At 29.5% G+C, this 24,064-nt stretch overlaps 1 protein-coding gene across 1 annotated transcript in view; it reads right to left on the bottom strand.

Moving 5' to 3' along the window:
• The window catches only part of LOC142334069 (uncharacterized), an 86,690-nt gene that overhangs the window by 15,939 nt on the left and 46,687 nt on the right, over positions 1 to 24,064 (bottom strand). The window contains exons 7-11 of the mRNA XM_075381736.1: positions 23,109 to 23,318; positions 17,083 to 17,229; positions 11,423 to 11,563; positions 9,663 to 9,878; positions 291 to 1,106 (exon numbers count right to left, since the gene is read on the bottom strand). Coding sequence (XP_075237851.1) covers positions 291 to 1,106; positions 9,663 to 9,878; positions 11,423 to 11,563; positions 17,083 to 17,229; positions 23,109 to 23,318 — 1,530 coding nt within the window. The remainder of the gene's footprint in view (positions 1 to 290; positions 1,107 to 9,662; positions 9,879 to 11,422; positions 11,564 to 17,082; positions 17,230 to 23,108; positions 23,319 to 24,064) is intronic.

The following is a 24,064-nucleotide window of genomic DNA, read 5'->3' on the forward strand; positions in this document are numbered from 1 at the left end:
GGGTTAAGTAAAGTCAACAAGTAAGTTATTTATTTCTTGGCCTACAGCTGTTTTTTGAACAGAATTTATATGTATTAACTGGGAGTAGGAATAAAATAAATAAATAACTCTTAGAAACAAAATGAATTACTTACACGTAAATAAAACACTAAGTTCATACATAAATTTATTTAAAATAAAAAAATATAAACTAACTTTAGACTGTACATCATACCTTAATCTTGGATGAGTTATACGAATAAAAATCTTATGACTACAATTATACAGAATTTTTTTTATTTTTTATGAAAATCAATATGTTTTAAAAATCTATCTTTTCTATTAAAAGACTTATGACAAAAATCACACATAAATTTTTTCTGACCGGTGTGAACAGGAAGATGTCCTTTCAATTGATAATTCTCATTAAAAGACATTTGACAAAAATTACATGAGAATTTTCTATCACCAGTATGAATAGAAAGGTGTCTCTTCAAAGTATCGCAGCGATTAAAAGATTTCAGGCAAATATTACACAAGAACTTTTTCTCTCTATTATGAATTGTAAGATGTTTCTTCAAATTACTACTACTATTAAAACATTTTAAACATGTACTACACATAAACTTTTTCTCCCCTGTATGAATTATAAGATGTTTCTTCAAATTACAATTATTATTAAAAGATTTGTCACAAGTGTTACATTTAAATCTTTTTTCTCCGATATGAATAGAAAAATGTCTGTTTAAATCACCGCTTCGATAAAATGACTTTTGACATAATGTGCAATGGTAACTTTTTTTTCCGATATGAATGTTATTGTGATGCATCAGATTATATTTTGACTTGAATGTTTTTTCACAATGATTACATGTATATCTCTTAGCGTCATTAATATTTTGTTTATTATACTCCACTAATCTATCATTTATATCATGTTCAAATACTGATGTTTTATCATTATTAAATCCATCACTACTGGTACTGTCGATTTCATTGAATATTTTATATAGGCGACTACATATAAGGCTATCTTTACACTTGTTGAGTGCCATATATTTTGCATTCTGAATATTATCATCAACATTTTCTAAAATTGAATCATCAACTGTCTCATCAGCAAGATCCTAAAATAAAAAATGTATATTATATTCACGCAAAATAAAAAAACAAAACATTACATAACATTTACAACAAGAAGAATTTCAATCTGCTGTAAATACCAAATAGAAACGAAAACAAATCTTTTTTGAAGAATCCTGTTAAAAAAGGGGATAATTGATATTAAATATCTTGATTGCCATGAGATCTGGTATGGAGTCTCACCCATGTTTAATCAATTTATCTATTTATTTTATTATGTACTTAAAAATACAGTAATATCAATATACATTCCTTTAAATTGTTAACTACATAGTCTAACCTTTGGAAATAATTAGTTATTTATAACTATTTTAGTTAATAATAGTCAATTTTGTTAATAATAATCAAACCCGCCGGTTTGGTCTAGTATCTTCCTAAATCAGCTGATTTGGAAGTCGAGAGTTCCAGCGTTCAAGTATTAGTAAAGTCAATTATTTTTACATGGATTTGAATACTAGATCGTGGATACCGGTGTTCTTTGGTGGTTGGGTTTCAGTTAACCAATCACACATCTCAGGAATGGTCAAACTGAGAATGTACTAGACTACACTTCATTTTCACTCATACATATCATCCTCATTCATCCTCTGAAGTATTATCTAAATGGTAGTTACCAGAGGCTAAAACAAGAAAAAGAAAGGAAAGGAGTTAATTATAGATTAAGATTTTAATTAAAGCTGTATTAGAGACTCTCTGAAAATATAACCACAAAACTATTAAATACTAGAAAAAAGGCACTGCAAAAATATTACATGGTTTATGTTTCTTTACACATGATGTGTAAAGAAACTGTTTCTTGGGTTGTGATTTTTTTAAACATAGTTCTAACCCCAGTATTTTCCTGTTTTATTCCCAAAATACAATTATAATTTTATATAAATTGTTCGAATGAATGAATCGTTCGAAAAGTATAAATCATTCAAACAAATTAATCATTTGTGCACTGTGCATGCTGCCCGGTGCACCACGTGGTCTACTCTGCGCCAATAGCAGCTAAAACAAGAATTTGAGCACACAACAAACAAACCCATGCACAATCATTTTTTGTGGAGAATGAAATTCTTAATTACAGGAACTTATAAACTATTAAAAAATTATCTATCATTTTTAAATTTCAAGGTGTTAATTTGTAAAATTTAAAAAATAATAATTTAACCTTAAAAATTACTGTATAAATAATTTTCAGTTTATTACATATCTTTCATAGAATTATTGCTGTTTAAAAAAAACTCCATCATCATTGTTTGTTCAGAAAAATTTAATTTAAAAATTTGTTTTTCAGCGAGCATTTACTTACTGTATTTATGCCATAAATATAATTAATTCCAATAATGCCTGCCTATAATTCTAATTAAAAAAAGAGTAGTTTTAGCATATTCTATTTTTGGTTCCTTCCTCTTCCTGTTTATAATCACTATCAACAGATGAGTCCGTTACAAAAGTTAAAAATTTACGCATAAAGAAAGAAAAACAAGTCCTGTAATTTACTGTATAATTACAATAAACAAAATAAGTACAGACATTTACAGTACTGAATTTTAAAATATGAAGTGTCCCACAAAGAAATGGAGAAAAGTTCAGGAGATGTTCTACTGGTGAAAATAATGAAAAAAGTTTATATATACATAGGTCTGAAACGCTTTGTTTTTGAGTTACGACTAGCGAAAGAATTCGTTTGGATTTCAACTCTTCTAATAAAAAGAAGCGCTAGTATAATTTTTGGGATCCAAATTAAGGAGTAAAATTGGTGGTTTCTTAGGTAAATTGGGCTGGGAAATAGGATAAAACAGGTTCCAGAACTGTAACTCCAGTAGTTTATAAGATATTCAATGTAAAACTCCAAATTCTATTTCAAAACAAGTTTTTTTTTTTAGGTTTGTAATACAGTAGCTTAGTGAAATGACTAATAAATGTGGAAGATTTACTAACAAAACTTGTAGGGAATTTAATTCTGAGAAAATTAATGTAAATTCAACCAAAAAAAGTAAGTAAAAACTTTTAAAAATCTGTTTTTTATTGAAGTAAAACAAACAAAAAATCGTATTATTCTTTCTGCACCCAATAAGCATTATTCTTAATATAGCAAAACAAAAAACTAAAATACATGAATTATAAATGATAACAGAATAACAAACCTCAGTTACAGTAATTATTTGAAATTCCCTCCATCAGAATGTGCACAGCACACAATTAATATTTCTGGTGGCTTTCCGTATTAGCTAAGGATCATTTGGTATAAATTCAATAGCATTTCATATTTTAATAAGTAACTTCTTTAGAATTAACTTTTTGTTGGTATACTATCGTTTTTATATAGCCCCAAATGAATTGCTCTAGTAGCATTAAGTCAGGTGATCATGATGGCCAATTGATTACTCCAGCATGTCCAATCCAGTTTAAGATATTAGCATTAAAGTGATTTCTAGCTATTAAAGAAAAATGTGGTGTTGCACCATCATACTGAAAATCATTTGCAATCGAGTTTGTAAAGGTACATCTGCTAAAAGAGCCAGCAAATAATTTTTCAAGAAATGAACGTATGCATCTTCCGTAAGGTTTTCATTGAAAACAAATGGTCCCAGAATTTTGTCATAAATAATGCCACACCAAACATTAATATGAAATCTATATTGGAAACTAGTTTCCACAGGACAATGTGGATTGTCTTCACTCCATAAATGACTATTTTTAGAATTGAAGACTGCATCTCATAAAAGTGGCTTCATCAGTAAATAAAACTTAATTTACCTTATCAGTGTTGTTGTCTAGAAGCCAACAACAGTGGTTTAATTGCTGAGGGTAACCTGTTGGCCGCAAATTTTAAACTTTCTGGAGGTAGACAGGATAAAACTTTTCTTTTTATAGGATGCACCACACTTTGTTTTTTGGCCAACCAGTACAACATGAAATTCACCTTGTACTAGCGCCTGGGCTGCACTTAATCACACTATATTCATCAATAATATGATGTGATTTACTTTGCATTCAACAGAAAATGAACATGTTAGAAACCCTTTTGTTCACAAATGCTTATATACTGAAGAAACGGTTTTCATATTTGGAATTTCCCTTTCAGTAAATCTCTCCTAATATTCATGTTGAGCAGCTTCTGAATTTCCATTAGAAAATCCATAAACAAAACTTACATTGGCATATTCCTTGTTAGAAAATTGAAATGGCCATCACAGTGGTTTTACACTATGATAGGATAAAACTACACTTCTTTAATCTGTATGATAATTTATGACAACAGATTCAAACAAAGTACACAATTTTCATTGTTGACCAGCTTTCCCACGCATTCTAGTACACATTCCCGTACATTCCAACTTAGTTTTTATGTATTTATTTCATTTTACCTCTGTAAATTATTGATTATACATAGATAAAATATTGTTTTATAAAGTTTGAGTTTCTTTTAAAATTATTTTCAGTAATTAACTTTTTTTGTTTTTAAAATAAATGGTTTTTAGGTACAGAAAGAATAATACGATGTTCTGTCTATTTTACATCAATAAAAAATAAATTTTTAAACGTTTTTATTGGGTGTATTTATATTAATTTTCTCAGAATTAAATTTTCTGGTTTGTTACTAAATATTCCGCATTTATTAGTCATTTAACAAAGCTATTGTACTACAAACCTAAAAAAAAACCTTGTTTTTTGACACCGAATTTTGAGTTTTACATTGAGTATCTTAAAAACTATTGTGTGAATTAAAATAACTTTCAAATTCTTAAGTCATCATGTAGCTGATTTTGATTCAGGTAGCTCTGTCTCCTTACAGACTTCTGTTTTTCTGAAGCAATTACCAACAATACTTTTTGTGATGACCTACATGCTTTGTCAATCCATTCTCTTTTCTGAAGAACATTTTTTTTCACAAAATCTTATGCTGCAAGATGTTTTTGTATTTTTTGAAAAATATTTTTGTTAAAACCTTTTATGACAATAAAACTTATTTTCTATACTGCACTGTTTTGCTTAATATAAGTTAAACTTTTTGAATGCAATAATGTTTTTTTCCAATAAAAGCATTTGTTTTATTTGCATTAAAAACATTTCCAGATAAGTATTCTGACAATTTTGGTGTGTAATTAACCCATTAATTTACATTTTTACTGCAGTTGCTTCTCTTTGACATTGTTTTAAAAGAAATAAAATGCCTATTTCAGTATTTTTCTTTGAAGTCACTTTTCCTTAAAAACATCAAGGGCCCTTTTTTAAGAAATGGCTTAGAAAAGGAATTTTCTGTCTTACATATTACACCTACAATTTATATCATGAATATTTAAAAAAAATTCTTTTGTAATAATTCAGCCATGTTTTACCAGTCATAAAATATTCTGCTACTTTCCAAACACTACTTTTTTTTTTCAATTACTAATTTTTCATTGCAATTTAAAAATGTTCACTTACTTTTTTCAGAGCAAAAAGTATTTCTACTCCAACGAAACTGAAATTCTTCTCAGATGCCACTTTGAGTCAGAAAAAGGAATTCAACTGTTACAGATTTTTTACTTGATTATATCAACAAAGTGTAGCTTTTAATTAAATTTAATAAATTTTCCCTTTATGTGGATAAAGTTTTATACTACCTATGTATTTGGCAGAATAGAAAGATTTTACGTCGCATAAGAGAATATTCTAACACCAAATTATGACAACATTCTTAAAGAACATGGAACATTTAAATTATTAGGAAAATACTGAAGGAGTTTTAAGTTAAAAAAAAAGAATGTAGTCTATGCTGACGATGAAGCTCCCAAATTTTTAATGTGGAAGCAGCAAGTTTCATTAATAAAAAAAGGAATAAAATTTTTTTTGACATGAATTCTTACCAGCTGACTTAAATAAGTAAGAAATAAAAAAAAGACTTGTGTGAAATTGAAAGAACTGCTACAGACTGGTGAACTACATATAATAATATCAGTACAAAGAGTAAAAAGGATGACGAAGAATTTCTAAATTTTGTATCAAGTTGAAAGGCACAATTTTTCTACACGAAGCCTTTTAGTAACATCATAGTAATGACAAGGAGTTACTCCTTGTCATATGATGACTCACCATCCAGCAAGACTACGAAGATAATTTTTTTTTACGTAAAAAGACAAACTTAGGACCACACAAGCATCACTTATATACATTTCTCATTTTTTTGGCTTGGATTTGTTTTTGCTCATCTGTCCATTTTCTTCCTGTTTTTCTTTCTTCTGCCACAAGAACTTTTATACTGTAAATTATTCTTCAGACATTATCTCAATCACAACAGTCCTCTTCTTTCAAGCCTATCCTTTGAAAGTCACCTTCAATCTGTTTCAGGTAATTTGATTTGTAATTTACGTTCCATAGCTCATTACTTATTTAATCTATTTGGATTGATCCCAATTGTATGCTCCAAGAAATTTAACCTTCTTTTCTTCATCCCTGTTTCTTGATATCAGTAATATTCTTGTTAGATTTCAGTCTGTATCTTTTTTCAGTTCTTATGGACCATCGATTTTCCTCAGTAATCCTCTTTTGATCTTGAACAATTATTCAAGGTCAGTTAGGTGCAATGTTTCAGTGCCATATACGATTACTGGTATTGGTACAGTTGCATACATCTTAATTTTGTGATCTTAGAGAGATTTTTCTTATTTTAGATTTTTTTTGGTGATAAATCTAGACTTCTTCAGTTTTAATATTCTATTTTCAATTGATGATTTATCTATTCTGCTTATAATCTCTCCTGGTTACTAAAATTAGTTTGTGACATTTATCATTCTGTATTTAATCTCTATTGTCGTTATTGTTAATGAGTTGATGTTCAACTTGATTTTCAACTTGGAAAAGTATACCTGTAGGCCTGTTTTTTTGGGTTATCTTTGTTAACTGTATGTTTCTTTGTTTCAAGTAAAACAGCCGGGTTATCAAAAGGACTAGGCATCTTATTTTGACATTTCAGTTTTTGGATTCGATTCCTGCACCCATATCATTCATCTACCAAAACCAAATTAAAGAGGATCAATGACAGTGCATCATCTTGTTTCAACTTTGTTGTGGCTAGAAAAGATTTGCTTATTTTTTCCATAAATTTAAATTTAGACTATGATTGTGAGTTTAATGTGATTTAAAGTTTTCCAGTCAACCCTGTATTCTCTCAAAAGTTTGAAAAGGAGTCGTCACTCTGTTTTCTGAAACTTGATAAAAGATAGGTTTGTTCCTGGATATATAGTATTCTAGATCAGCATTCAAGTCCTACTAAAGTCAGTTATTTTTATATGGATTTGAATACTAGATTGTGGATACAGGTGTTCTTTGAAGGTTGGGTTTCAATTAACCACACATCTCAGGAATGGTCGAACTGAGACAGTAAAAGACTACACTCATATATATTATCCTGATTCATCTTCTGAAGTTATACTTGAACAGTAATTCCCGGAGGCTAAACAGGAAAAAAAGAAGTATTTTACATCAACTAGAAACTTTGTATCTGTTCCAGAAATGATTGTCCTTTTCAAAAACGTCCTTGATACTTCCTATTTTGTGATCTATTTGGGGTTCTAACCTATTCAATAGCATTTTGAAACCGCAAAATAGAGTAATTCATATTTATGTGTTTGTCATTAATTTTCATTTAGAACATGTTTTTTTTCTTTTTAAGAAGAAGACAAGTTATTATTAAATGGCTTTTATTTGTTACCAACTGTTGTTCTAGAAGATTTTCAAGTACATTAATATATAATTTATATAGACTGTAGAAGTGCGAATATATATATACACAAACACACACAGAAAAACACCGATTACCTGGGTTGACTTTTTGCAAGAGTAAATTCGGAAAATCAGAAATAAAGATAATTATAAAATTAAAAAAGGTTTATCATAGAAATTAATTAAAAGGTCATATCATTCTAGTGTTAAATGAGTATTTAATAAAAAAATAAATATTTTCATAAAATCAAAAACATTCTCAGAACATTACATACAATGTAATATGATGTACAAACAAAAATGTATGTTCCCATGACTTTATGAACACACATCACATTATGTATTAACAACAATGGCTACTTCATAATCTAATGCAGAACTCTTTTTTGGGGGGGGGGGCGAAAAACGCTATTCCGTTATCATCACCTGAGTCAAAATAATAACACGAGGCTCCTTCTTGGACATTAAAATATTAGTAAAATAGCATTAAAACTAAGATTTATTTGTAAAACTAAGATACAATTCATTATAAGAAACTGGACTTCAGGTTGTCAAATCATGACAATGCTTCTCTCCATTCCTAGTGTCCAATTCATGATTTCTTTGCCAAGCAAAAATTTCTTTCGGTTTTGTGGGCTTCTTACTTTTCAAATATGATTTCTGATTCTTCCCCAAGGTAAAGAACCCTATGAAAGTGTTCCAATTTGAGGGCTGAGAGGACAAAAGTAAATGTGACAGCACAATTAACAACGTTACCAAAGGAGAACTTCCAGCAATGGAAGACTGGGTTAAGGAAATTATTTTTTCCTTGGCCTACAGCTAGTTTTTGAACAGAATTTGTATGTATTAGAGTAGAAATAAATTTAATAAATAACTCGTAGAAACAAGATGAATGACTTATATATAAATAAAACACTAATTTCATACGAAAATTTATTTAAAATAAAAAAAATATAACTAATTTTAAATCATGCATCATATCTTAATCTTGGCTGAATTATATGTATACAATCTTATGAAAACAATTTTACACAATTCGTTTCTTCATTATGAAAATCAATATGTTTTAAAAATCTATCTTTTCTATTAAAAGACTTATCACAAAAATCACATGTAAATCTTTTCTGACCAGTATGAACAGAAAGATGTATTTTTAATCGATAATTTTCAAAAAATGACATTTGACAAAAATTACATGAGAATTTTTTCTCACCAGTGTGAATAGAGAGGTGTCTTTTCAAAGTATCACAGCGACTAAAAGGTTTCAGGCAAATACTACATGAAAATTTTTTCTCATTGTCATGAGTAGATAAATGTGTATTTAATGTACACCTCTGACCAAAAGATTTCAGGCAAATATTACACGAGTACTTTTTCTCACGAGTATGAGTGGAAAGATGTATCTTTAATAATCCATTCTGATTAAAAGATTTAAAGCAAATATTACATGAATGTTTTTTATCACTATTATGAATTGCAAGGTGTTTTTTTAAAGTACTACTCCTATTAAAAGACTGTAAACAAATATTACATGTAACTTTTTTCTTCCCTGTATGAATTAGAAGGTGTCTCTGCAAATTACGATTATTATTAAAAGATTTTCCACAAGTGTTACATTTAAATCTTTTTTCACCGATATGAGAAGAAAAATGTCTGTTAAAATCACCTCTCCGATAAAATGATTTTTGACATATTGTGCAATGGTAACTTTTTTTTTCGATATGAATATTATTATGATACTTAAGATTATATTTTGACTTGAATGTTTTTTCACAATGATTACAAGTATATTTCTTAGCGTCATTAATATTTTGTTTATTACACTCCACTAATCTATCACTTACATCATTATTATTAATTTTTATATCATGTTCAAATACTAATGATTTGTCATTACTGAATCCATCACTACTAGCACTGTCAATTTCATTGAATATTTTATGTAGACGATTATCTAAAACGTTATCTTTACAATTGTCGAGTATCATATATTTTGCATTCTGAATATTATCCTCAATATTTTCTAAAACTGAATCGTCAATAGTCTCATCAGCAAGATCCTAAAATAAAAAAAAATATATATTATATTCACACCAAATAAAAAAAAAAAACATAGCATAAAATTTATAAAAAGATGAACTTTATTCTGCAGTAAACAACAAAAAGGAAATATGACAAATCTTCTGTTGAAGAATTGTCTTAGAAAAACAGGATAATTGAAATATTTAAATAGCTTGTAGCCAAGAAACCCCATAAGAAGTCTTACCAATATTAGTAACAGACCACATAAGAAGATATAATGTTACCAGTTGGACACTGTTCATTTTTAGAAAATACTACCTCAATATTTTATGTAGTTGTTTTGACCGTCTTAAGAAAATAATATAATTGATTTTTATAACTTAGGATAAGAAAAAATTAAAAAAAACATTTAAAAAAAATTAGGATTCAAGTATAGAGATAGAAAAACGACTGCTAAGATTTACAGGAACCAAACTACAACAGTAATAATAAAAAGAGCATAAGAAAGAAGCAGTAATAAAAACGGGAGTCAGACAAGGATTTTTCCTATCCCCGTTACTTTGTAATTTTTACGCAGAACTTTACAGTTAATGATGTTAAAGATCAGTTTAGATCTGAAGTAACTGTGCAAGGTGAAAAGACAAAGATGCTAAGATTTTCTGATGATATAATAATTCTAGTCAAGAGTAAAAAAGATTTAGAAAAAACAGTAAATGGCATGGATCAAGTCCTACACAAGAACTACCGCATGAAAATAAACAAGAACAAAACAAAAGTAATGAAATGTAGCAGAAATAAAGTAGAAGGACCACTGAATATAAAAATAGGATGTGAAAAGACTACAGAGGTAGAAGAATTTTGATATTTGGGAAGTAGAATTACTAGAGATACTGGATGAAGCAGGAGGGATATAAAATGCCGACTAGTACAGGTGAAATGAGCTTTCAGTCAGAAATATAATTTGCTTAAATCAAGAATTGATTTAAACATCAGGAAAGCATTTTTGAAAGTATACGTTTGGAGCATAGCTTTATATGGAAGTGAGACTTGGACGATTGGAGTATCTGAAAAGAAAAGATTAGAAGCTTCTGAAGTGTGGGGCTATAAGAGAATATTAAAAATCAGGTAGGTGGATAAAGTGTCAAATGAAGAGGTGTTACAGCAAATTGATGAAGAAAGAAGCATTTGGAAAAATATAGCTAATTGGAAAAAAGAAAAGATAAAGAAGAGACAGACATGTGTAGGCCACATCTTAAGGCATCCTGGAGTAGTCACTTTGATATTGGAAGGACAGGTAGATGGGAGAAATTGTGAGGGCAGACAACGTCTGGAATAGATAAAATAAATTGTTAGGTATGTAGGATGTAGGAAGTATACCAAAATGAAACAACTGGCACTTGATAGGAAATCTTGGAGAGTTGCATCAAACCAGTGAAATGAAAATGTTTAGATAAAAACAGGTATAATCAGAATACAAATTAAGCAAACAATTCAAATTATAAGTTAAACTTATTTTAATAAGTTAAACTAAAAATAAATGAACATGTTATTTATTTTTAAATGTAACAAACAATAACTTTACCGACTCTTCGTGTTTAATTTGGCCTTCTTCTTCCTTGCTTATAAGGATCAAATCTTCACATTTATCATTTGTATCTAAACTTAAAGGATCATTTTCTTCTTTTACAGGTAACACTGTTTGTAATATATTACAATCAAATCCCTGCAACAGAAAAGTTTCACGCTGCTGTAATAGTAAAATAGATATGTTCTCATTTTTAACCTCTGAGCAGATGTGTTGTATGATAATATAATACCCTATTACATAATCTTTTAAAAATATTTGTGAATGTTGGCACATAACCACATCCGCCAATCTTAAACCATTTCAGCAAATCTTGTCATGTTTATTAGTAATGTCAAACAACTTGTAATTTTTGTTTTGTTTTGTCGGCAATGAAAATAATCTCCAAATACAGCTTGGAATATTTTTTTCTCTAGCATCAGATCATTAAAGTATTTATAAGCAAATTTTATTGTTTTTCTTTATTTGTCTGGTGTTTATTTTTAATAAAGTTATTTTATATATATAGTCTAATTTTTCATTATCATTTATTATACTGCATATGTTTTTATAATTGTATGAATATTAACAAAAGATACAATCTGATAAAAAAATATGCTTGTTTTAAGTGACGATGAATTCACAGAACATTTACATCATAACAAAGCAAAATTATTGTTCCAAATTTACTGAAAAATGATTAAAAAAAATAAAAATAAAAATTCCAAGGATCAAAATTAACTGCCAAAGATGTAATTAACAATATTTCCGCATTAAATCAAAATCCTATTACTGAAGTAAATTACTCATTACACTACATCTTAAGAAGATATACCACATTAATGCAATGCTGATTAAAGAATTATTAAGTTTTTATTTTGATTTAAGAAATGGATGAAAATTTAAAAGTGTGATAAACTTACAGTAAATTCAAAATAATCTGAACACAGGGATTTTTTGTTTATTTCTATGTTGTGGCTACATTGCTGTTTGGTTACACCACACTGATTCTTCAAGTTGTCTGTGTAACATGAGATTTTTTGTTCTTCAGTCGTTTAGCAATTTTCATTTTGTAAATAGTGTTTTATGAAAGTTAATATTATTTTTTATTACAAAATCATAGTTTTGAATTTTTTATTCTGTATGTCTTGAATATATAATAATGACATAGTTGCAACTAAAGTATTAAAAAATTATTTCTCTTTCTAAGCATGCCAGTATAACATGAAAAACAGCTTCTGAATATGGTGTTGGACTAAAGAAAGTGAATTCTATTTTAAAATAATTTAAAGAAATTGGTTCCTTTTCATCTCAAAGGAAAACTACCCCATCACAGGATTGGATATTAGTGAGAAAAGTAAACTTCATCCAAAATTATCTGTTGTGAACTTAAGACTTTAAAGCCAGTGAAGCAGATTTACATGTGACAATTGTTGGATGCTGACTTCTTGCAGCTGAAAAGGAAATCTCATTTGGCCATATAAACACAGCTTTTAACACCAACAACATCCAGTAAAAAAGGCTCTTGTGGGCCATAGCACATGCCAACTGGATCAAAGTAGACTAAAAAAAAATGTTAAGTTTTTCGAGTCACATTTTTATGTTCAGGGGTGAAGGGTTCCATATGTTAGAAAAGCATCAGATGAAAATAGATCTAGCTCATGCCCAACAATCAGATAAAAATATTTTTAGGGATTGTTTCATTTTGAGGGCCTTGGCTGATTACTTCTAGAAGATGGCATTATGAAAATTTTGGACATATTAAGATTCTGAAGGAAAGGGTACAACTTCAAAACAAATTCCCACAAGGTAACAAAGTATTCCAACAAGATTTGGCGCCATGTCAACTGCTAAAAAATGGAAAAATTTTTCATTCTTCCCATGGCGAGGCAACTCCCCACACTGAAACCCAATTGAACATTTTTGGGCAACAGTCAAAAAATGGATTTTACCACCAAAACTGACCTCATTAAAGCAAAAATATCAATATGGTTTCATGAAGAACAAATCAGAAAAATGTGTAGTATCCTAGGTGAATCAATGCCAAATCATGTACATGAAGTGATTAAGAAAAAAAGAAGACTTATTTATTATTATTATTAATTTTTATGACCGCATAGGATCACTTTAGTCTGTTATCCAAGTTGTTGTCCATTATGCGATGGGACTATTTGGACCTTGCAGTCCTCTCAGTACTTTTTCATATGTTTTGATCTTTGTGCCCATTCTACTGTTGAAAATGTTCACATTCTGAGTTTTTCTCTTGTGAGTGTGAAGCAAGTGTTTTTGTTCTTGATGAATTTTATCTTATCTGTAGTGTCTTCTGGTGTAAGGTCGATTTCCTTCAGATCCTCGCTTATTTCTCCATCTGCATTCTGTTTTTCGAGTTGAGATTGTACTGAACTACCTGTTTTATGAGTCTTGAACACTGCAGCCTCATGATAAGTCTAAAGAATCCTAGTCTCCTCTTACGTATGGTATTTATGATGGGTTCTAACTCTTTGTACACGACTTTGTTAGGCACAATCCATCACTGCCCATCTTTCTGGTACTTGTTATTAATGCAGGTTCTTCCAATTTTCCGAAGTCTGTCTTTGATTGCTAATTCAGATGGAAGTGTTTCTGCTGCATAAAAGGCTTCTGGCTTTATAACTGTGTTGGAGTGTTATATATTTGTATTTATTGATAGGCATTTTTTATTGTACGTGTACCAGGTTAATTTTTGAGCTTCAGCTAATTTGTTTATTTTTATTTAGATTGAGGTTTTTTTGTTAAGGTTGTTTGTTATTATTTCTTATTTAAATTGGGTTACTATTTACATTTTATTACTGTTTATGTTTATTTCTTTTAATCATGTTGGTATCTGGGGCATAATTTCTGTCTTTTCAAATGACAGTTTGAGGACAATTTTATTTACAATGTTTTTAAGTTCTAATATCTCTGATTTAGCTTTGATGATTTCGTTCGCTATCAGTACCAAGTCATCGGCGAAACCAAGGCAATTTGTTTTGATTTTTTGGCTTATTTTTATTTTTGGGGACTTTTTTGAGTCATTTTCTTATTACCATTTCTAAAGCACAGATGAATAATACCAATGAGAGCCCATCGCCTTGGTACAGTCCTCCGGTTTTGATCTCAAATTGTTACTAGAGCTTGCCTCTGAATTTTACCTTAGAGTTTGCAAGGATCAATTTTATCATGTTTATTATAATTTGGTATGTAATCTGAGGTATCTTAGAATTTTTAGTAGGGATTCGCTGTATATGTAGTCATAAGCTTTCTTGAAATCTACTAATGTTATCAAAATGTTTCTGTTTCTTTCCCTGTTGCAATTCATTATTAGCTTGAGACTCATGATCTGGTCTGGACAGCTCCTCCAAGGTCTGAAACCTCCCTGGTATCCTCCTAGTTCTTTCTTGAGTTGTGAACTAATCCTGTTGAGGATGATTTTTGAAAGAATTTTGTATGTTGTGTCTACTAGAGAGATTCCATTGTAATTGTTAGGGTCTATTTTGTCGCCTTTTTTGTGCAGTGGATGGATGAGGGCTGTCGTCCAGTGTTCTTCTTTGATCCACATGTTGACAAGCTGTTGATGAAGGGCAATTTTTGCTGATCTCGTGCATGTTTCTAGATCTCTAAAAAAGTCTGATCTTCTCCTGCTGCTTTGTAATTCTTCATTTCACCCAGTGCTTGGTAGACTTCTTTTATTGTGGGAGGGTTGATGTTTTCTGGTGGTGTTGGTGTTGAAGTTTAGAAGTTCTGTTGGTAATTCACAAATTAGGAGTTTGTTAAAATATTTAGCTAGCATTTCCATGTTATCTTTATTGTTATGGGCCAGTTAAACATTTTCATAATTTATAACGAAAGGAAGTTCGTATTTTTGGGGCTGATTTTTGAAGATTTTGTACTAATCTCGAGTGTGTTTTATTGAATTTTTCTTCTATTGACTTCAGTTTGTCTTTATGGTGTTGCCTTTTTATTCTCCTTAGGGTTCAAGTGAAGTGAAGTTTCTTTTCTTTGTTTTACTATATTTTGGAAGGATGTTTCTGATTTTTGGGATTGGTGAAATAGCTACGCTTGATGTCTTTTCTCCACTGTTTTGTCAGATTCGCTGTTCCATTACTGATGTTTTTACGGGATTTTATTGGGGCTAATTCTACAGTTTGTTTAAGGTTATTGACTAGATCTTTGAGTTTATCGGCGATTGTTATTTTTTCGCCTGCTTTTTGGTTATTTTCACTCTTGACTAGTTGGATAGGATCCATTTTACTTTTAGTTTTAGGGACTTGTTTTGTCACTTTCTTTGGGGCGTAAATTTAATTTTAATTTTGACTACATAGTGATCTGAGCCTGTGTATACTTCTTGGAGGACTTTTGCGGTGTAGATTTCCTTGTGGTGGTGTCTTTCCTTCAACACATGGTCTAGTTGCCATTCTCCTTTAGTATAGTCGGGGGCGTTTCCAGGTTTTGAATTTTTTAGGTTTCCTCTTGAAATATGTGGATTTTGAGATTAGGTAGTGGTTTCTGTATAGGACAAGTCTCTGTTAATTTTTGTTTGTTTTCTTTTCAGTGGGCTATTTTCCGATGATGTTGTGATATCTTCTTTCTCTGCCTAGTAGAACACTTAAGTCTCCAATTAACTGTTTAAAAAGCTTTTTGGGGATATTTGTAGTCAGATACAGTGGATTCCAGAACTTTTCTGTTTCTTTATGGTCATTTGAAGAGTTATTTTTATTACTAGTGGGTGGATGGGCATTTATTATAGAGCAGATTTAATTACATACTTTTAGGGTGAGTGTTGAGTCTTGGAGATTGTGATTTGAATTCTTGTATGGAGTTTATTATTTGAGGCTGACTAAAAAGATTGTTACAAACTGTGGGACATTTTTCATCTCTTTCTTCCCAGATACACCTTTGCAGGAGCCTACATCCTTCAGATTCCATGGAGTCCTAGTTGGTGTTTATTTTTTGCAGACCCATGATGAGAATTTGTTAGTCCATTAAACGAGTTATTATTTTTAGTTTATCAGTCTGCATGAGCGACTTTACATTGTGTGTGGAAATGTAAGTGATTTGCTTTGTTTTGATTTTGGGCTTTGTATTTTTCTTGTTCACATGCATAATGTTGGGGCATTCCAATGCTTCTGATCGCATGTTATCTTTTACGTGGCAGCCCAGCAAATCCAAATGCTGCCTTCTCTAAACTCTGGTGTGGCTTGGTTCAACCGATGGAGTTTTCCTTAAAAGACCTTTCATGATTGATTGTCAAAGGAGAGTGGTACTAGGTCCTCAGTTACAACTCTAAATATGATCTAGTGAGGTGTGATTTGATGATAAATGAAGCTGTGAATATTGTTTAGATTCAGTTCACTGAAACAATTTCTCCTATTTGTTCTGGATATAACCATGCACACGTCATGGAGGCTCAATCTGACTTTTATTAAAGTTGTTATTTTGAAGAAAAGTTATAACTCTGATCCTAAACATTACGCCTATTCATTGCAAGATATTCACAAATTGTATAGATATGAGTTTTTTCTAAATAAGTTATTTTTTATTAAATAACATCTGTAAAAATAGATATGAAAAACAGGGGGGGATAGACAATAAATACTCTGCGTGTAGGCTGATGTTAAAAAAATTATATTACATTAGAAAACTATATATCTTTTACTTACACAATCAAATTCTGGCTCCTCATTAATTCGTAAAAATAAACAATCTGTTTCTTCAGGTACGCTTTCTTTTAATTCTGTTTTAACTACAATTGATGTATTTAATGAATCTTCATCAATCAATGAATTGTTTATGGATGCATTCATTTTCTGTAAAATAAGATCCAAATTCTTATTCATTTAAATGTAAAAAATAAAATCAATCATAGGCTGAACACAACAATTATTCTTCTATGAGTTTTGAGCTCCTAACTCAGTAGTTTTCTTTACATCTTAATGATTAATTTGCAGTAAATTTTTAAAAGGTATACCATAAAATGTAATAATTTTCCATTCAAAATAAACACTCAAACCCGTTAAAAATAAATTATTTACCATGTTTAAATAGCTGCCTACAATAATCTGCAGCTACATAAATGAGAAATTTAGTTGGCGGTTTTTTGTTTCCTTTAACATGAGGGATTGATAGCACGAAAAAACTTTTTTTTTACAAAAACGTTATTCACTCTGAGAACCTATAATTTATTTTAATCATTTTTCAGTCCTTAAGTATAACTCAGAATTATGTTGTTTATATGTAATTTAATTCATCAGAATTAACTATTTTTGGTTTTATCTAGAAAAATAAGAATATTTATTTCAGTTGATAACAAGTACAGTTGGAATAGAGCAGAAGGTTAACCAGAAGAGGAATGCTAGCGGCTGAAGCTTGATTGAAAGTGATGCAAGAATTTTGCCAAGGATAACCATATTATGGTAAATAAATATAGTAAAATTTCTCATAAGCAGAAGAATGCAGCAAATGTTATGGATACCGGAAAATTAAAAATTTGTGAAAAATAATTTGTTCATTTTAAAATTATCAGATGATATATTAACATTTATTATACGGTAATTATATAAAATTATAGACTCAGCTCTAATGTTTTTCATATTACGTCACTAAATACAGTTTATATTTTAAAAATGAAACCAATTAAGAGATAGAAATATGAAAAAAAATATAAATTTTTCCTCAAAAGTCACTCTCCTGGTGTTGAGGGTCAGTGTCAAGAGGTTCTGGTCATTCTTTACAGTTGTACAGCTCACTAATCATTTTAAATAAAGCATGTTTAGAATTAAGGATTAAATTAGTAAATTTTTTTAATTTACTCCCATTAAGACATTTATCATCTAATACATTTAATTTTGGAATGTTAATATTTTAAATATTGCATTTAAGCAAAACCATTTAATAAAACTATGTCCAAAACAAATATTCTTAATGGGATAAATTTTAGATTACCTACTAATAATTTCACAAAATTAATTTGTTCAAACAAGACTTTAACTAAATTTGGATAATATTAAATGAAAAATATGACACGGGTATTATACTGGTTGAAACATAAAATCAATTGACATTTGCACCTGGAAGCTACATGCATCTCTTTGGCTGGTAAACAAATACACCTTTGTTTATATTTTGGAGGTAAATTTTAATAACATTTCTTGTTTAGTCTTTTAAAGGCTATTAAAAGCTGGTTCTGGTTACAAATCAAAATACAAATTACATATCAATAAAGATGGGCAAATATGATATTATTCAGAATTAGTTATGCTGAAAACCAGCCACAATTAATTAGTTATAAATAATTAATTTAACTATTTCCACTACTAACCATGTCATTGAGGTAGTTAATACCTTGCCAGGCATACAACCAATGAGAAATGCTAAAGCAGTTAAATGGTAAAGGTTTTTTTTAATATTAATAAAAAAATTTAAATCACATAAAAATGACCAGTTTAAGATATAAATCGTATAAAATAACTTAGTATATCTATTTAATTCAGTATACTCTTGTGCAGTGCGATTGCTGGTTGCGTTTGACGATAAGATTACCAAACAGTTATAGCGGCTATATACTTCTACTCCTTACCAGTTATTTCCATTTAATAACTATCGCCAATTTTTATCTTCTTTTATTAATCATGTCGGAGTTTTGTGGTTGCTTCAAGAAACCCTGTAATATCAATTAAGCGCTGATTGTACCCTGTATAACTGAACTGATTGAAACCAGTAATATAGAAGTGCTGATTAAAAACTGCTTAAATGCCCTTTGTATCAACTAAACTATTATATTGAATGGAAATAACAGAATTTACTTTAAAAAGGCTTACACAAATTACATTTAAACATGGAAATGTAGACTGTAAAGTTAAAAATATCCTACCCCGAAATGTTTCTCTGACTTTAAACCTTAGGATTTGGAAAAATAAGTACTCCAAGAAATCAAATCACTGATCTCATACCAATTAGTAGATATTAAAGATGTGTTGAAAAGCACTAACAACAATATTAGAGAACTACGTCATTTTGAGAAATGTTCTCAGAAAAAATTGATGATTTTACTGCTATTATTAATAATTTAGTGTGTTATAAACTTATAAGAATATAAACAAAGAAAATTAATGAAATAGAACTTCAGGTCGTAAACCCATGACAGTACACAACACTTAACGATTTGAAAATTCATGGGATTCCTGTTAGCCCAAATGAAGATGTGTGCTGCGTAATGGAAGATATTGCTAAATCGGTTAATAAACATAATAATCAACAGCTAAACACCAATACTGTTCACAGAATTCCAGTGAATAAGAATGCTATCATGCCTATAATTATCAGATTTAAAAGTAGACTAACAAAATGTAATTGTTTCAACAAGTATAAAAATCTACAAAAACAATTGAAAAATACTACTGAATCAACCTCTCCTAAATAATTAACTAACTACTTAACACATAAACAGGAACTTGCCTGATGGTCCAATAACCATCAATGAAAACCTCTCACCGTATTACAGAAATCTCTAATCCAACTTTAAAATTTTTGCTAAGTACAATGATTATAAATTTACATGGATAAACAACAGAAGAAAATATATTTGTTATGACGTGACTTCAAGACTTATAAGACTGACTAATAGTGCGAATTTGAAAAAATTATAATCTCTAACAAATACAGGTAAGTACTTCTTCCTTTTTTTCTTATGATGAATATATATTCCGTATATAATATAATAGATTCTGATGTATAAAATACTGGTGTAATAGATAATTTTTTTTGAATGTTCTATAGATATGGTTAAGGAGGATGGTAACTGCAATATAAAAATGTTAAATATTTTATACATGAATATTTGTAATATAAAAAAAATTTTGATTAACTGGTTCATCATTTAGAAAACTTTAAAATAAATTATGATACAATAGTACTTTCAGAGACTTGAATTAGTGATGATCTATTTAATTACACTTTCGATAGTTATAAATCTTTCAGAAAATGTTCTTATCAAAACAAATGCAATGGTGTGTGCATGATGTTTGAGAAGAATTATGTTGAAATTGATGCTGTCTCTATAAATAAACTAGAGCGTAATGCCTTATGTTTGAATTTAAAGCTAAATAACCTTATAATTAAAATTATTGTTCTCCTAATAGTAATGTTGAAATTTTCTTAGAAAGTCTAGATAATTTGTTGAATCTAATATAAAAAGATAAATACAATTTGACCATAAGTGATATCAATATTAACATAGATGCCTTCAACTATACATCTCATGATTAAATTTTTATTCTTAACTCGCAAGGGTATTGTTCCTATTTAAATGCAATCTTAAAAAAGACTACAAGTTCCCGTTCATGTCTATATCATGTATTCTTTAAGAATACTAACAATAAATTTAAAAACTGTCTTAGCAATGTGTTAAGAACTAATATTACTGATCGTTATACTGTTTCCTTTCATATACCTTTCGATGCCTAGTATAATACTGGTTTGATTGGAAAACATAATGCCACTGTATCCAAAATTAACTATGACATGTTACTAAAATCTCTTTCTCAAGAGATTGGAATTTTAAATATAATAATGATAACTTAAGATACAGATAAATTAACAGATTCCATTTTGAATATATTATTGTATCATATTCGTACTCTGATTGTTACATCACACATCTCGCATAAAAAAAAGAAAATTAAAATCTTGGATCACTAATGGTATCATCTGCTCCATTAAAGTCAGAAACAAAATGAGCAACCGTTTAAAAAAAAACCATTTAATATACAATAAAAAAATAAATATAACAATTATAATAAGCTTCTAAAAAAACTAATCTCCGTCTCTAAACAAAATTATTATCATAATAAACTTAATAACTATAAAAACAATAGCTACAAAATGTGGAAAAAATTTAAAGAAATTATTGATAAAAATAATAACGTTTACAGTAATGTTAGTATTAATGTAAATACACTAAACTAACTTTTTGTCGATTCAGGTATAAACTATTCGCATCTCATACCTTCACTGAGTTTGTATGATAAACCTTCTGTTGAGGGAGATGGTTCTGAATTGACTTGGACTTGTGGTTGCCACATCATGACAATGCTCTTGTCCATTCTTTGTCTACAATTCATGGTTTCTACGCCAAGCAAAGAATTGTACAGGTTTTCTGGGCTCCTTACTTTCCAAATATGATTTGTAATTCTTCCCCAGTCCTATGACAGTGTCTCAATTTCAGGGCTGAGAGGACAAAAGTAGAATGTGACAGCGCAATTGACAACCTTATCAAAAGAGAACTTCCAGCAATGGAAGAACTTTTAAGACTTTCTTTTTCTTGTTTAGCCTCTGGTAATTACCGTTCAGATAATACTTCAGAGGACGAATGAGGATGATATGTATGAATGTAAATGAAGTGTTGTCTTGTACAGTCTCAGTTCGACCATTCCTGAGGTGTGCGGTTAATTGAAACCCAACCACCAAAGAATGATCTAGTATTCAAATCCGTGTAAAAATAACTGGCTTTACTAGGACTTGAACGCTGGAACTCTCGACTTCCAAATCAGCTGATTTGGGATGACGTGTTCACCACTAGACCAACTCGGTGGGTTAGCAATGGAAGAACTGGGTTAAATAAAGTCAACAAGTAATTTATTTCTTGGCCTACAGCTACTTTTTCAAAAGAATTTGTATTTATTAACTGAGAGTAGAAATACACTAAATAAATAATTCTTATGAACAAAATTAATTACTTATATGTAAATAAAACACAAATTTCTTATAAAAATTTATTTGAAATAAAAATATATAAACTAATTTTAGACTGTACATCATATCTTAATCTTGGATGAATTATATATATATATATATAAAAATCTTATGACAACAATTTTACAGAATTTGTTTCTTCTTTATGAAAATTAATATGTTTTAAAAATCTATCTTTTCTATTAAAAGACTTACAACAAAAATCACACATAAATTTTTTCTGACCGGTATGAACAGAAAGATGTCTTTGTAATTGATAATTCTCCATAAAAGACATTTCACAAAAATTACATACAAATTTTTTCTCGCCAGTATGAATAGCTAGGTGTCTCTTCAAAGTATCACAGCGATTAAAAGATTTCAGGCAAATATTACATGAAAAGTTTTTCTCAACGTAATGAGTAGATAGATGGTTTTTTAATATATGACTCTGACTAAAAGATTTAAGGCAAATATTACAAGAGTACATTTTCTCATGAGTATGAGTGGAGAGATGTATAATTAATACTCCCTTCTGATTAAAAGATTTCAGGCAAATATTACACAAGAACTTTTTCTCTCCGTTATGAATTGTAAGATGTTTTCTCAAATTACTACTACTACAAAAAGATTTTAAACAAATATTACATGTAAAATTCTTCCCTGAATGAATTAGAATGTGTTTCTTCAAATTATAATTATTACAAAAAGATTTTTCACAAGCGTTACATTTAAATCTTTTTCCATTGATATGAGTAGAAAAGTGTCTGTTTAAATTACCTCTCCGATAAAATGATTTTTGACATACAGTACAGTAGTAACGTTTTTTTCCTATATGAATATCACTGTGATACTTCAGTCTATATTTTGTCTTGAATGTTTTTTCACAATGATTACACGTATATTTCTTAGCATCATTAATATTTTGTTTATTAAACTCCACTAATCTACCACTTACATCTTTATTATTAATTTTTGTATCATGTTGAAATACTAATGTTTTATCATTAAATCCATCATTACTAGCACTGTCAATTTCATTAAATATTTTATATAGGTGATTATGTAAAAGGTTATTTTTATACTTGACTGTCATATATTTTGCATTTTGAATATTTTCCTCAATATTTTCTAAAACTGAATCGTCAATTATCTCATCAGCAAGATCCTAAAATAAAAAAAATATATATTATATTCACACCAAATAAAAAAAAAATTGCATAACATTTATAATAAGATGAACTTCATTTTGCAGAAAGGATAAAATGAAACGAAAACAAATCTTTGTTGAACAATCCTATTAAAAAAAGTGGATAATTGATACATTTAAATAACCTGATTACTTGATTTAATTGGGGCAACGATTACACATACTGCTTATTGTAGTATGTATAAGTGGCTAATGAAGGCTGGGACTGAGCATCTACTGGGATTAGAAGATCCCTTCTACAAATGCCAACAGCCTCTATGGTGGGTGGTAAAGCGATAGAAGACAGTGCACCCTCTTGGTTTTGGAATGGGAAACCATTCCTAAAGGCAGATGTAACCAAAATTTCAACGGCATAGGATGCGGAAGGCAATCACCACACTAAAGACCTTTGTGGTATCCCTAGACCCATTGGATTACGCTCTAAGTATGGGAGTTCCTGAGAAGAAATTGTCGGAGTAATACTCCCACAATCGAATCTCTGGTTAGGTACTATCCTCGGAGAGACATATAATGGTACAGGAAAGAGAAATGATAGAAGAAAGAGAATATCAAAATTAAGGATGGGAAATGGAATATAATGAATAGGAAAGGGAAATTGGAAAATGTAAAGGTGGAGATGGAGAAGTATAGATCTGTTACACCTGAGTGAAGTATGATGGGAAGAAGGAGAATTTGTATCAGGAGACTATAAAATTATTTTTAAG

This window comes from Lycorma delicatula, chromosome 13 (assembly GCF_047948215.1).
Source record: "Lycorma delicatula isolate Av1 chromosome 13, ASM4794821v1, whole genome shotgun sequence".
NCBI lineage: Eukaryota > Metazoa > Arthropoda > Insecta > Hemiptera > Fulgoridae > Lycorma > Lycorma delicatula.